The sequence below is a fragment of the Brachyhypopomus gauderio genome, chromosome 4, assembly GCF_052324685.1.
Source record: "Brachyhypopomus gauderio isolate BG-103 chromosome 4, BGAUD_0.2, whole genome shotgun sequence".
NCBI classification, from domain to species: Eukaryota; Metazoa; Chordata; class Actinopteri; order Gymnotiformes; family Hypopomidae; genus Brachyhypopomus; species Brachyhypopomus gauderio.
Window position 1 is genome coordinate 34952253 of NC_135214.1, and position 16036 is coordinate 34968288.

A 16036-nucleotide genomic window follows, 5' to 3' on the forward strand; every position below is an offset into this window, starting at 1 on the left:
GGCTTGGCCCCTTAGTTCCAGTGAAAGGACATTTTGGACAATTCTCCCAACATGCTCCCAACTTTGTGGGAACTCTTCCAACATGACTGTGCATCAGTCAATCAATCAATCTAATTTTATTTATATAGTGCTTTTTACAACAGTTGTTGTCAACAAAGCAGCTTTACAAGTGCCGAGTCCTAGCCCCCAGTGAGCAAGCCAAGGGCGACAGTGGCAAGGAAAAACTCCCTAGTTTTCAAACTAACACAAAACACAAAACAAGGTCCATAAAGACATGGATGGCAGAATCTGGTGTGGATGAACTTCAACCCAATAGAACACCTTTGGGATGAATTAGAGCGGAGACTGAGAGCCAGGCCTTCTCCTCCAACATCAGTATGTGACCTCACAAATGCGCTTCTGGAAAAATGGTCCAAAATCCCCATAAACACTGCTAAACCTTGTGGACAGCCTTCCCAGAAGAGTTAACGCTGTTCTAGCTCCAAAGGGTGGACCAACATCATATTGAACCCTATGTATTAGGAATGGGATGTCACTTAAGCTCATATGTGAGTAATGGAAAGTGAGCGTATACTTTTGTCAATATAGTGTATCTGAGCTAAAGACCTGCATTTGCAGACTTCGGCAGACACTGGTATCCAGGCTGATGGGTGTTTATCAGTAGGTCAGCATGTGCGACCCCTGTGAACACGCCCCGCACCCTTAGTGTTGTTTGAACCATGTTCCCCCTGCTGTGAACTGTGCTCAGTTCTAGCTCCCCAGGAAGCGGGGCTGGTGAGTGAGCCAATCAGAGCACAGTCAAACCCAACACAGCCGAGGGCCACACACTCACCACAGCACTACACAGCAAGGCTCACGTGTCCCACAGACTTAGCTATGTTCACGTGTGCTATTGACTGAGTGTGCATAAATGTCTCTGAGCCCCAAGGATGCTTAGTATCAAACACAAACAATTGACCAACGTGTGTGTGTGTGTGTGTGTGTGTGTGTGTGTGTGTGTGTGTGTGTGTGTGTGTGTGTGTGTGTGTGTGTGTGTGTGTGTGTGTGTTTTCTGTTTCCTCAGCACGTGAAAGACATTATCCTGCAGTCTAACCCATTGCTGGAGGCGTTTGGCAATGCTAAGACTGTGCGGAACAACAACTCCAGCCGCTTTGTGAGTTTTGTTCAGCACTGCATGGGTATATCTGTCAGGCCTCTGAACGCAGAGGTGCAGTGGTGTATGTTTGCATGTCCAGCTGCAGTGACCACGTCTTGTTTGACAGGGAAAATATTTTGAGATCCAGTTCAGCAGAGGAGGCGAACCTGATGGGGGCAAAATCTCCAACTTCCTTCTGGAAAAGTCGCGAGTTGTGAGCCAGAACGAGAATGAAAGGAACTTCCACATATTCTACCAGGTCAAAAAAGAGTCATGCAAAAACAAAATCATATGTTGGGAATGGGTGAGGGTAACGGAGATAAGTCACATTGAAATGGCACTGAGATGTAGAGAGAAAAGGAGAGAGGAGAGAGAGAGAGAGAAGGAGGGAGAGAGAGAGAGAGGGAGAAATAGAGAGAGAGAGAACCTTTCAGCCATAATTATTTTGATCCACACCGGGTTTCAACCTACTTTACTGGCTTTTAATTGAACATGATTTCAAATAATAATGATTTTTGGTTTTGTTTTTTTGACCTAGCTGATTGAAGGATCTTCAAACCCACAGAAAGAGGCTTTGGGGATCATGACACCAGACTATTACAACTATCTGAACCAGTCTGGAACTTACAAAGTAGACGGTACCAATGACAGCAAAGACTTTCAGGAGACAATGGTACTCCACCCATGCTGTTTTTGGTTTCGGTTGTTTAATCACGCTTCAGTTTGAAGGTCTCCATGTACATTTGTGTTCTCGTTGTTCCACAATCTTAATTTTATGGTTTTTACCTTTTTATTTCTCCTTTGTTTATTTTCTGGCTGGTTACTACATCACCTTTTCATCACCTGCAGCAAGCTATAACTTTACCAACACATTACAAATGCTCTAAATAAAACAATCAGTATGTTAAATATAGTCTGGAAAAAGATTTAAACATATTTAACTTTATCATAATCACTCATGTTATCAAAATCACTCACCTTAAAATTCGTGTTGTCTCTTGATAATGTCACTATCTCTGACCCGGAAACGGATGGTCACGTGGTAACCTGGGAACGGATGGTCACGTGGTAACCTGGAAACGGATGGTCACGTGGTAACCTGGGAACGGATGGTCACGTGGTAACCTGGAAACGGATGGTCACGTGGTAACCCGGGAACGGATGGTCATGCGCTGCAGGAAGCCATGCAGGTCATAGGAATCCCGGCGGACTCTCAGACGCAGGCGCTGCACATAGTGGCGGGAATCTTACACCTGGGCAATGTCAGCTTCATCGAGGCTGGTAACTACGCCCAGGTGGAGAGCACTGACCGTGAGTGTGGGGGAAAACTTTCATCCATTTTGGGATGTTTACGTGTTTCATCACGACACATGCTACCTTCGATGCTCTACATGAAGAGATACAGTATGTCACAGGGATTGTGGATCAGGCGTAGGACTAACAGGAGACCAGGCACTGCTGCAAACTGTACATGGCACTAGTAATACAGTGAAACATAAGAACAAAGGTGTAAAGGGGAATATAAAGGTTTGTCACCTTCAGGGACTTCACACGCCCAAAGAACACAAGCACGCTTACTGCTTCTGCACCACATCACTGTGCAGTAGTGATTTTTGTCAGGGTTGCCCAATAAAATCATGGTGTGATAGTGATCGAGTCAAGAATTCTCCAATTAAATAACTGTGCGATGGTGAGTTGTTGCTGTCCAATACAAAAAGGCAACTGATAAGTTATATCAGGTCTTGTCCAGTCAGATGTCCTATTGGAGTAAAAGCCAGTTTGGTTTCTTCAGAGGACATTGGGCACCATGACCCACCATGACCTGCTGGGGGTGTTGTTCCTATGTAATCCATACAAAGACCTCAGAAAGCACAATACCAGTAGCTAAGCTTTTACACACACTGGTGTCCGCTACTGTCTTAAGTCTGACTTTTTTTTGTGAGTAAGCACTGACTTCATGCTGCATTCACTGTGTTACAACTAATAATACCCTGACAAAGGAAACACGTGTAGTGATGATGAATCTGAGATTATCTTTTCTTTGACAGAACAGCATAATTTGGTTGAAAGTCTGTGCTAGGCGTGTTCTGCTGTGTCTTGCAGATTATAGTCTTGAGTTTGTATTAGGTTCTAAGCCTGCCGTTTAGAGCACTCTCCTAAGCTACAAGTTCCTGAGCTGCATTGTGGGATCTTGTCAATTTTGGGTTTTGTGTTGTAATTTCTAATATGTTCTATGTCTGCACTAGAACCTTTATAATGTAGGTCTGTACTGTGGTTTGTAGAGGTATACTGTAGGGTCTAGGTCTGTACTGTGGTTTGTAGAGGTATACTGTAGGGTCTAGGTCTGTACTGTGGTTTGTAGAGGTATATTGTAGGGTCTAGGTCTGTATTGTGGTTTATAGAGGTATACTGTAGGGTCTAGGTCTGTACTGTGGTTTGTAGAGGTATACTGTAGGGTCTAGGTCTGTACTGTGGTTTGTAGAGGTATACTGTAGGGTCTAGGTCTGTACTGTGGTTTGTAGAGGTATACTGTAGGGTCTAGGTCTGTACTGTGGTTTATAGAGGTATACTGTAGGGTCTAGGTCTGTATTGTGGTTTGTAGATGTGTAATGTACATTCTAGGTCTGTTTCATAGGTTATGAGCATTCATGTGGCATTTGTGTGATATTTTATTTCCTTGATGTTCCTCCCGGTGGTGTCCAGTTCTGGCCTTTCCTGCATACCTGCTGGGCATCGACCAGAACCGGCTCCAAGACAAGCTGACCAGCCGTAAGATGGACTCAAAGTGGGGAGGCAAGTCAGAGTCCATCAACGTGACCCTGAACCAGGAGCAGGCCTGCTACACACGTGACGCCCTCGCCAAAGCCCTCTACGCCCGGCTCTTCGACTACCTGGTGGAGGTTGGAGACCACACCCTGTGACATGTAGTGTAACACATAGAAGAATGTTGTGATGCTACTTTGGACAGTTCTTCTTTTCCAATGCATTACAATGCATTTTGGGCAACATGGTAGCTTGGTGGTTAGCATGTTTGCCTCTCAGCACTGGGGTCTTGGGTTCAAGTCCCTATCTGAGTGGAGTTTCCATTCTCCCCGTGTCTGCGTGTGTTTCCTCTGGGGTCTTTGGTTTCCTCCCACAGTCCAAAAACATGGAGGTTAGGGAAATTGGCAATCCCAGACAAATTCTCCCTGAGTGTGTGTCTGTGTTTCTCTTCATGTCCAAAAAAAAGCAGTTGTGTGAGTGTGTGTGCTTGTATGCCCAGTGGTGGATGGTGCTCTGTCACTAGAGTCTGTCCTCTCCCCCCTTCTGGGTGTGGATCCCGGTAGAGAGGAAGCTGTGTGTGATTGGCTGCCGCATCTTGCCGGTGTGTGATTGGTTGTGTAAGACTGTAGTTATGTGTACCTGTGTTAAAACTATAAAGTGACCTTTGGCACCTTGAAAAGTGCTATATAAATGGTGCTATATAAATTGAACATCCATTCATTCTACCCTCCATCTAAAGACCTGGTGGAGGGTAGAATGAATGTATAGCCCTGTGACTGTTTACATTGTGGTTCTTTCAGCATGTGAGAGAGAGTCTGGTTTTCTCCTTCCTTCCAATGTGAACAGGCCATAAACAAAGCCATGCAGAAGCCCGTTGAAGAGTTCAGCATCGGAGTTCTAGACATTTATGGATTTGAGATTTTTCAGGTAATTTGACGGTTTCATTTTGCTGCTGTACATTGTGGCAGTGATATGTTTGGACACACTAGAAGACTAGAAATGTTCTGAATGATTAGACCACTGTGCAGTCGGCCTGTATGAAGCAATATCGAACCCCCACTCTCTCTCTTTCTCTCTCTCTCTCTCTCTCTCTCTCTCTCTCTCTCTCTCTCTCTCTCTCTCTCTCTCTCTCTCTCTCTCTCTCTCTCTCTCTCTCTCTCTCTCTCTCTCTCATTCTCTCATTCTCTCTCACTCACTCCAGAGGAATGGTTTTGAGCAGTTCTGTATAAACTTTGTGAATGAGAAACTCCAACAAATCTTCATTGAGTTGACTTTGAAGGCTGAGCAGGTAAACCCAGGGACCTTTCCTGTCACGTCCTGCCACTGCATGGTTTGGCAGAGACGTTTACCACAGTACCATTACAGCAACATTGCACAATCGCTCTAACAGGTCATGTGTATATGAGAGACTGGTAGCTAAGGTCCTTCATTTTGTACAGTTCCCCATATCTAGATGATACCAACGCCTACATCATGGTGGTTCACCACTGCCCTTGCAACTTAGTCTGAAACTAGGGTTGATTTATGTCTGAATGTCAGCTCACTGAGCGCCATCCGGTCATGCTGATATCTGATTGGCTCCCACAGGAGGAGTATGTGCAGGAGGGAATCAAGTGGACACCCATTGAATACTTTAACAATAAAATAGTGTGTGATCTCATAGAAAATAAACTGGTAAGTTCACAAAATATAGTGTCCACAGAAAGACATTTCCATGATCTTTATCTCACATATTTCTGTTTAAATGGGTCACAGTACTGAATCTCACCAGCACAGAAAAAAACAACATCCGTGTAAAGACACTGAACAACACAGGAAACGCCACAATGAACCAGCAGAACACTCACAGACCACCCTACGTGCACTGAGCAGAACGCACTCTTCCTTGCATTAACTGAAATATCTTGCAGTCACTATTACGGTACATGTGTCATCTTTTTTTGACATCACTTCCTGTTCAGAACCCCCCAGGTATAATGAGCGTGCTGGATGACGTGTGCGCCACCATGCACGCCAAGGGGGAGGGGGCGGACGGCACACTGCTGCAGAAGCTGCAGGCCGCCGTGGGCTCACACGAGCACTTTAACAACTGGAACTCTGGCTTCGTCATCCACCACTACGCAGGCAAGGTGAGCCTCTCAGAACTCAGTGGGCTGTTAGGGGGCAGCACTGGGGCATTAACCAATGCAGTGCCCTATTAAGGATCAGCACTGGGGCATTAACCAATGCAGTGCCCTATTAAGGATCAGCACTGGGGCATTAACTAATGCAGTGCCCTATTAAGGATCAGCACTGGAGCATTAACCAATGCAGTGCCCTATTAAGGATCAGCACTGGGGCATTAGTGAATGCAGTGCCCTATATAAGGATCAGTACTGGGGCATTAACTAATGCAGTGCCCTATTAAGGATCAGCACTGGGGCATTAACCAATGCAGTGCCCTATATAAGGATCAGTACTGGGGCATTAATGAATGCAGTGCCCTATTAAGGATCAGCACTGGGGCATTAACCAATGCAGTGCCCTATTAAGGATCAGCACTGGGGCATTAACCAATGCAGTGCCCTATTAAGGATCAGCACTGGGGCATTAACCAATGCAGTGCCCTATTAAGGATCAGCACTGGGGCATTAGTGAATGCAGTGCCCTATATAAGGATCAGTACTGGGGCATTAATGAATGCAGTGCCCTATTAAGGATCAGCACTGGGGCATTAACGAATGCAGTGCCCTAATAAGGATTTGTACTGGGGCATAAAAGAATGTAGTGGGGGTTTAGTGATGAGAAATGTGCCATTAAAAGTGTATTTTGACAAAATAACATTAACAAATCTGGGATTCCTAATAATCATTTAAATGGAAATGAATAAGATGACATGTGTCCCAGTGGTGTCTGTTGGGCCTCTGATGTTTGATGTGTGGGGTTTGAGATCTTAACGCAGGTCTGTACTGGGACTGAGTTTGACATCTCCACTTGAAACAGGTGTCGTATGACATCAGTGGCTTCTGTGAGAGGAACAGAGATGTGCTGTTCCCTGACCTCATCGAGCTGATGCAGAGCAGTGAACAGTGAGTTCTCTCCTTTCTGGCCTCGCCCACTTCACCACGTCCCACAACAACGTGCCAAAGCACCAGTCTGGTGTGCTACACGGGTCTGGGCTCGCAGGTCTTTACTCCAGTTAAAGGAGTTGGTCAGAAATGTGAAATGTGTCATTGTTTTTTTCTTAGAAATTTCATTCAGAGTCTCTTCCCTGAAAACCTAAATTCCGACAAGAAAAGCAGACCCACCACGGCCAGCTCCAAGATCAAAGTAAGCCCACAAAACAGTGTTGGGAAAAGTAATAAAATTATCATTTTATAGAATACAAAAACATGCCTTCTTTTCCAATGTGATTTAATTGTAATTAGAGGTGTCAATTCCAGGTTCAGAGATTAAAAGTCCTCACCAGGATTTTACTCAGGCTTCCTGGATTGTGTTGATTCCACTAATTTTACCTGGATTGCTAATTAGAAAATCTAGCAAACTTGAGCAAAATCCTGGTGAGGACTTTAAATCTCTGAACCTGGAATTGACACCACTAATTGTAATAAAAGAAGGCTGCATTAAACGCTTTGGATAAGTAATCCAAAGTGCCAAGTGGGGTATTCTGGACACACCACACCCTGAAGGCCCGTGTGATTCTACTGGTCCTGTGATCTAATATCCTGTGATCTAATATCCTGTGATCTTGTTGATTCAGTGCACATACATTATCTCATGTTGCAAAACCACATTGTTCTATTGAAATTGTAAATCTTGGTCTAAAGTTCACACCCCTTATAGCAACAGTGCACTCCAGAAGTGACTGCACAAAGACACACTTGTTGTGTTGTGTCTGCAGTCTAACACCTTAGATTTGAACTGAACACATGACAATGAATTTCACAGTTACTTCAAATCCAAAGTGTTGTAATGTACTTCATGTGTTGTAATCTCACAGAAAGATTAGATCAGATTAGACCAGATTATATCAGATCATATTATATCAGATTAGATCATTTAAACACTTCACTGCATGTGTATTCTCTGTCCTGTTTACCTTGTTGTGAGTGATTTGAGTCACTGGTCACGTGACTGTGCTCCTCAGAGACAGGCTAACGAGCTGGTGGACACGCTGATGAAGTGCACGCCTCACTACATACGCTGCATCAAACCCAACGAGACCAAGAGGTCCAGAGACTGGGAGGAGAGCCGGTGAGTCTCGGCCCTGTCTGCTCACGTCTGCTACTCACGTCTGCTACTCACGTGTGATGCTCAAGTGTGATGCTCAAGTGTGATGCTCAAGTGTGATGCTCACGTGTGATACTCACATGTGATGCTCACGTGTGATGCTCACATCTGCTGCTCATGTCTGCTGCTCACGTGTGATGCTCTCATCTGCTCATGTCTGCTGCTCACATCTGATGCTCACGTGTGATGCTCACATCTGCTCACGTCTGCTGCTTACGTCTGCTGCTCACGTCTGCTACTGCTAGAGATCAGCAGCTACGCAGCATGGCGTTCTGCTTCATGCTCACCGTTGTGCGCAGATCCACGCTCACTTTCCCATGCGGTGTGTTCATATGGTGAAGTGTGACACAGAGTGACTGACACGGATACAAAATATAAACATGCCGTCCTGCGATTGGCCAGCGCCAATCTCACTGTGCCGTCTCTCCGCAGAGTGAAACACCAGGTCGAGTACCTGGGCTTGCGTGAAAACATCAGGGTTCGGCGTGCCGGCTTCGCCTACAGGAGACTCTTCCAGAAGTTTCTGCAGAGGTGGGTGAAGCAGAACTCTGTTCTCCTCCGTATTCAACATGGCACCACTCCACGGCTGCCACTCTGTTAAGGGACGTGTACAGTCATGTGTGCTGAGGGTTTGTGTATTATCTCAGGTGTGCTGAGGGTTTGTGTATTATCTCAGGTGTTCTGAGGGTTTGTGTATTATCTCAGGTGTGCTGAGGGTTTGTGTATTGTCTCAGGTATGCTGAGGGTTTGTGTATTATCTCAGGTGTTCTGAGGGTTTGTGTATTATCTCAGGTGTGCTGAGGGTTTGTGTATTGTCTCAGGTGTGCTGAGGGTTTGTGTATTATCTCAGGTGTTCTGAGGGTTTGTGTATTATCTCAGGTGTGCTGAGGGTTTGTGTATTGTCTCAGGTGTGCTGAGGGTTTGTGTATTATCTCAGGTGTTCTGAGGGTTTGTGTATTATCTCAGGTGTGCTGAGGGTTTGTGTATTATCTCAGGTGTGCTGAGGGTTTGTGTATTGTCTCAGGTGTGCTGAGGGTTTGTGTATTATCTCAGGTGTTCTGAGGGTTTGTGTATTGTCTCAGGTGTTCTGAGGGTTTGTGTATTGTCTCAGGTGTGCTGAGGGTTTGTGTATTATCTCAGGTGTGCTGAGGGTTTGTGTATTATCTCAGGTGTGCTGAGGGTTTGTGTATTATCTCAGGTATGCCATACTGACTCCCGAGACCTACCCATGTTGGCGTGGAGCTGAACAGCAAGGGGTTCTGCATCTCCTGCGCTCTGTGAACATGGACACGGACCAGTATCAGATGGGCCGCTCCAAGATCTTCGTCAAGAACCCGGAGTCGGTAGGTACAAATGTCTTTTATTTGTATTTTAATATATCTTTAAAAAAACATTACCAAATAATGGAAATAATTACCTAATAATGCATATTAAAGAGAACCAGATCAAGCTTTCAGATCTACGTCTACAATTAACTTTTCTGTGTAGTTATTTCTTTGAATATTTGCTCCCCAATTCTTAGCTGTTCCTTCTGGAGGAAATGAGGGAGAGAAAATTTGACACATTTGCCAGAACGATCCAGAAAGCCTGGAGGAAATACATCGCCAGGAGGAAGTACGAGCAGATGAGGGAGGAGGGTACGAGTACTACACACTGCACTGGACAGAACCGTGGACACCACACACTCTAGACACAAAAGCACTAAAGGGGGAGTTCACCCAAACATGCCAACATAGCAGCCAGCCAATTAAAGGGCCAGGAAGAACCTAATTTGCATATTGCAGCTGTGCAATCTCAGGCTCTTGGTGATCATTCTGCTGTGTCAACCTGATTCAGTTCATGACTTGAACTAAGTGTGATGAGGGCTTCCTACCCCGACCCCACCCAACCCACCTCAACCCCACCCCAACCCCACCCTATGCACGATGACCCAGTGCAAGAGCCCCCGCCCCCCGATACAGATCAGGATGTCTTGACTGTACTGTTATGGTCTGATGGTTTGATGGTCTGATGGTCTCTCCTCTGCCTTCAGCCTCAGACATTCTCTACAACTCCAAAGAGCGACGCAAAAACAGCATCAACAGGAACTTTGTGGGCGACTACCTGGGCATGGAAGACAAACCTGAACTCCGGCAGTTCCTGGCCAAGAGAGAGCGCATTGACTTTGCCGACTCTGTGAACAAGTACGACCGCAGGTTTAAGGTAAGATCACCTCAGCCTCCGGGCAGCAGCTAAAAAGCAGCTTCAGATCATGAAGCATAAGTAAAATGTAAATGTGCCATATTTTGTCAATTGTGATTTTTTACACCCCAATCGAAATTTGTCTTCCGCTTTTAACCCATCTGTGCAGTTCACACACACACACACACACACACACACACCAGTGATTACTAGGGGCTGTGGTGCACACATGCCCAGAGTGGTGGGTAGCCCTAGCCCGGCGCCCGGGGAGCAGTTGGGGTTAGGTGCTTTGCTCAAGGGCACCTCAGTCATGGCCTCAGGTCTGGGAATCAAACCCACGACCCTCCGGTCACAAGACCAGTTCCCTACCACCAGGCCATGACTGCCCCATAAGAGTTCAGTAAGGACGCAGGGAGATGAACCGTGCTCTATAACTTATGTGCTGACATTTCTCCCTCTTTCTGTAGTCAATTAAGAGGGACCTGATTCTGACTCCAAAAGGGATTTACCTGATTGGACGAGAGAAGGTGAAAAAGGGGCCGGAGAAAGGACAGATCAAGGAAGTGTTGAAGAGAAAGCTGGACATCGGAAGCATCCGCTCTGTTTCACTTAGGTTAGGCACTTCCTGTTTCAAAACGCACGGTGACTAATTTTTGCACAACACCATTTGGCTATCAAGGCGGGAGGGGGGGGGCTTCAGCGTTTGGGCTCTGACTTTGGCTCAAGAGCATGAGAATGTTTGCAGTTACAAGCTAAACAGGAACTGGGTTAAAATAACCCCGTCTCTGCACACTGTGATGGCCACATTAGTGGTTTTAACAACCACTTTAACCCCATATTTAAACATACACATGCAAAACATTGCAGGAGTCAAACTAGCAGCAAGATGATGAGTGAATGAGCCTGAAGATGAATAAATGCAGAAAAACAGGTCGTTAAGGAGTCTGACTGATTAATGCAGTTTAACGCAGTTACAGCGTTTACACCAACGTTATTTCTCGCTACACAGCACGAGGCAAGACGATTTCTTCATCCTGCACGAAGCCCAGTACGACAGCCTGCTGGAGTCCATGTTCAAGACAGAGTTCCTGAGTCTGCTGTGTAAACGCTATGAGGAACAGACCAAGAACAAGCTTCACTTAGCCTTCAGTGACAGGTACACACACACACACACACACACACACTCACACACCATACTCACACACACACACACACCATACTCTCTCTCTCACACACACACACACACACACACACACACAAACACACACACACCATACTCACACACACATACACACACAATCACACACAAACACACCATACTCACACACATACACACACACACCATACACACACACACACACACCATAGTCTCTCTCACACACACACACCATACTCACCCACATACACACACACACACACCATAGTCTCTCTCACACACACACACACACCATACTCACACACATACACACACACCATACTCACACACACACACACACACACCATAGTCTCACACACACACACCATAGTCATACACACACACCATACTCGCGCACACACACACACACACACACACACACACCACACACAGACACACACACACACACGCACACACACACACACACACACACACACACACACACACACACACACACACACTGATACACTCATTACAAGTTTCCACAGTGCATGCCCATTACATCTAACCAGTACTGCAGCCAAAGCCCCAGTGTTGAGTGATGAACGGTGCTGAAACCTCCAGGCTGGAGTTCCGTCTGAAGAAGGAGGGCTGGGGAGGAGGCGGCTCCCGCACGCTGGTCTTCCAGAGGGGACAGGGGGACATGGCCCAGGTCAAAGCTGCAGGGAAGACCCTCAATGTCTCCATAGGAGATGGACTGCCTAAGACATCCAGTGAGTGACGGGTTTGGATTACACTGTGCTCTACTGAACTGAGACCTACACCCACTAAATAAATATATAACCAATCAAACTCTGAAGTAACCGTGTGGTCCGTTTGGGACCACCTTGCTGAGAACTCATGGATGGATGTTCTTACCCTCCAGAACCAACGAGGAAAGGTGCTCAACCCTCCCAAGGTGGACAAAGACAAGCCCCCAACAGAGGTGGGCGATCCTCACCACACCCCCACATTCATGCTGCACCTCACCAGGACATACAGGCAGTTAATATGAACCTGCTGCATCAAACCTGTCCTTTCAAGTGTGAGCTACCTAGTCAGTTACCTCAATTACGCTGTGATTGACTCGTTCATTAAAGGTTACCAGAACGGGGCGGCACAGTTCTCTCGTGGCAACATGAGGCCCCAACAACAGGACGAGGCGTACTCCACCCCAAACAAGTGTAGTCGCCCCCCGAGCTCCGCCCTTCCCAAACTGGGTTCACAGAAGGCCAGACAAAGCTCCGCCCACCCCCACACACAGCGCGCCAATCTGGACTTCCTCAACGTGCCTGACCAGGGCATGTCAGGGTGAGAGACGTGCACACACAACACACACACACACACACACACACACACACACACACACGTGTGCCCTGTCTCAGAAGCATCTGCTCCTTAGCTGTACCTACAGGCTACTGATCTGAGTTTTATAAATGTGTATTAAAAGCATTCAGCTAACACTAAATATACCCCTCAAGGTTGGCACAACACACACAGTAGTGCCAGTGGTAGTGCACTACAGCTTACAGTAAAAGGTCACATGTCAAATGTATGGCAGCCTACAAGGTACAAATGAACCTTTAAAAGTGGATCACATTTCCAGTATGTAATGAAGAAAAAAAAAAAGCTTTTTGGCAGAAAGATGCTCCAGCATTCTGCAGTAGTCACTCAGTTCGTCTCCCTGGTGGAGTTTGCGCTTAGAACGTGGCACCCCCTGACCTCTGACCTTTGCCTTCAGGATGCAGCGGAAGAGGAGCATCAGCCAGCGTCCGCCCCCTGCCCCCAGCAGCCGGGGCAAAGCCCAGCCCCGCCCCCAGGGCCCCCGCTGCCGGGCCATCTACCAGTACATCGGACAGGACGTGGACGAACTCAGCTTTGACGTCAATGATGTCATAGATCTCGTTAGAGAAGGTGAGGACGGGATTGGCCGTGGAAGAGGTTGACTGAGCTCGTTAAAGTCTTGCTAATTAGCCCAGAACACGCAGTGTTAGGAGAGGGACGCAGAGGGATGATCACACTACACAGAAACACTGCTCCTCATTCTAACATCTGCATTCTCAATCCTTGTTTTGCTTCTGGTTTCCTGTAGATGCGTCTGGCTGGTGGACGGGGAAGCTGCACGGAAAAGAGGGTTTATTCCCCGGAAACTACGTAGAGAAGATCTGAGACCCTGTATGTCTGTCACACAGTAGAACTCCATGGCACTGAGCACTCAGACCTCCAACCTTTGACCTCTCAGAACACGTAATTGATGATCATGTGGGAAATGTGGTAGTCAGAGGAGATAAAATTATTCAAAGGGAAAGAAACAAAAATGGAGGAACATGTAAGGTTAATTTCTACTTCACTATGAAACAATTTTAAATGGTGATTAAATAAAAACTTTTTTTACAATGTTTTTACGTTTTTTCTTAACAAATTTAAAGTAAATGAAATAAAATGTAAAGGTATTTAATTCTGCTTCTCTGCGTTTTGTTTGATTTTTCCCCCATAAGTAGTAAAAAGGAATAAAGCCAATTATGGTTGTATTTTGATACGCAGCCTCAAGTTATGAACTGTACACACTTGTCTTTCACTACCGCCAAACAACCAGACGAGGGCGCTGTCGACATTACAAATATCAGTGACAGATATTTTGCGCTGTAAACTACCAAGCCACAACCCAATCATTAGTGCAAGCATAATGTACTAATTTGTTATTAGTGTTTAAGTTACATGTTTTAATTAATTACGTTTTTGTGTTGCTTTTGCTTTATGTACTAATGGTTTTCCAGCTCGTCCACTGTTTGCAATCTAAAAACGAATTACATCGATGCAAATGGTTGTAATTAACGTTTCAAAGGATGTTAATTTACAAGTATCATCACTAGAAATTTCCAGTGCTATAGCCTACAAAATACACGCAGAGCCACACACATTATCTTGAACATTATTCGCCATTATTCAGGCTCCCCGTCGCTATTCTGTCCCTCTGCGGTTCTTTTCTACTTCATTGCTCGGATCGAGTCACTTTGCCACATGACTCACCGGTGGGTATGAAACTACCCTGAATGACCCGGACTAAGATCACGCACATGACCCAAACGTGTGTATGAACGCAAACAGCAGCTATAGGGAACTTTGTTCAAAGCGAAGGATCCTGCGGGTCTTTCCTGGCGATCTAAAACGCGCTAAGGGAGCGTCTGTCGGACATTGGCAGAAAACGCTGTCACTCATACTCAAAGAGACGCCCACGCGGCGAAGATGACCAATCAGTGCCCGAGGTCGTCAGCGCTGGGAGCAGGATGAAAACAGTAAACGTGACAGTAATCAGTAACAGTAACAGTAACCAGTAACCGTAACCAGTAACAGTAACAGTAACCGTAACCATTCACGTCCACACGCCCGTCACTGTGGTTCACTCGGATTTGTACCTGATCTAAGACAACACGTGGATGTGGTTTAAGTCTGGGCGAACCCTGGTCAAGTGGCCGTGTGTCATATTAATGCTCATTTGGGCCTGGTATCTAACTTAGTTAATGGGAATATTTTCTCAGACCAATATGATGAAACATTTCCGAGTTGAATGATCTAATGTTGTGATATGATGCCCAATCCAGTCGTTCTCGCCTGCTCACGCGCTGACTAAAGAAAGAAGCCCAGTTCATATTTTTGGCAGTTTGAGCACAATTAGTGAGCCAGCTGCACTCGAACAGGTGCCCGGCCAGATTGGCGCTGTAGTCAGGAAGGTCCGCCATGAGTCAGACCTTCCTGCATAAAATCACCTGAACGTCGGCCAAAACAAAACAAAAAAGATCTGTGAGAACAAATATTAAATCTGTGAACTGCAACCCCATTTAGATGATTCTGCCAGGAACATTCAAATAAGTTATTTAATATTTTAAGGAAAAAATATAGAATTTTTTTGTTTCCATTTACAAAGTTACATTTACACATTTCCAAATATTTCACGTTCCTAACAGGTGGCGCGTGCACGTTCGGTGCGCATTGTTTGTCCAAAGTAATGACAGGCACGCGCAGCCGCTGCTCGTCCCGCGCTGCCCCGAGAGCGTCTGGCCCCGTGCCAATGACACACAGTTCAGGTCCCGTAGGTATTCCCGGTCTAAACTTATAAGTGCAATATCCCCAATACAAATACCTAGCACACCTCCGTGTTGCATGCAAAGCATACTTGACTCCTTTTTTGGACGATATTATTTATTTAGTAGTTTCAGGAAAATCTAGTTCCCGCAGTTGAATAGAGGAGTCCAGATTACACGTTTTCAATGGTCCAGTGATCGAAGTGTCATATGAATCAACATAAAAGTACAGGCCAGGTATCTCATTTTTAAGATGAGCAGTTTTACCCCATAAATGCATCATCTATTCATGACGAATGAAAAATATATTCCCCCTAAACAATATTCTGGTATCCGTTTAGACTTGGACTCGGTCATCTAACCAATGTTATGGTCTCATTTTGAGCCCTCCTGATTTTCCTCCTGGACATGCTCTGGTTAGTCAAGGTCTTG

General features: G+C 45.8%; 1 protein-coding gene across 2 annotated transcripts in view; it reads left to right on the forward strand.

The window, feature by feature from the left end:
- The window catches only part of myo1f (myosin IF), a 25447-nt gene extending 11462 nt beyond the window's left edge, over positions 1–13985 (forward strand). For both annotated transcript variants that reach the window (XM_077004294.1, XM_077004295.1), the window contains 23 exons: positions 1064–1153; positions 1263–1394; positions 1674–1808; positions 2314–2446; positions 3839–4035; positions 4745–4825; positions 5100–5186; positions 5486–5572; positions 5860–6027; positions 6881–6966; positions 7126–7207; positions 8025–8131; positions 8600–8698; positions 9366–9510; positions 9690–9804; positions 10200–10369; positions 10816–10961; positions 11358–11504; positions 12108–12256; positions 12409–12468; positions 12623–12833; positions 13264–13436; positions 13615–13985. In XM_077004294.1, the coding sequence (XP_076860409.1) occupies positions 1064–1153; positions 1263–1394; positions 1674–1808; positions 2314–2446; positions 3839–4035; positions 4745–4825; positions 5100–5186; positions 5486–5572; positions 5860–6027; positions 6881–6966; positions 7126–7207; positions 8025–8131; positions 8600–8698; positions 9366–9510; positions 9690–9804; positions 10200–10369; positions 10816–10961; positions 11358–11504; positions 12108–12256; positions 12409–12468; positions 12623–12833; positions 13264–13436; positions 13615–13691 (2877 nt within the window). In that variant the 3' untranslated portion in view covers positions 13692–13985. The remainder of the gene's footprint in view (positions 1–1063; positions 1154–1262; positions 1395–1673; positions 1809–2313; positions 2447–3838; positions 4036–4744; positions 4826–5099; positions 5187–5485; positions 5573–5859; positions 6028–6880; positions 6967–7125; positions 7208–8024; positions 8132–8599; positions 8699–9365; positions 9511–9689; positions 9805–10199; positions 10370–10815; positions 10962–11357; positions 11505–12107; positions 12257–12408; positions 12469–12622; positions 12834–13263; positions 13437–13614) is intronic.
- Positions 13986–16036: the final 2051 nt, after the last annotated feature.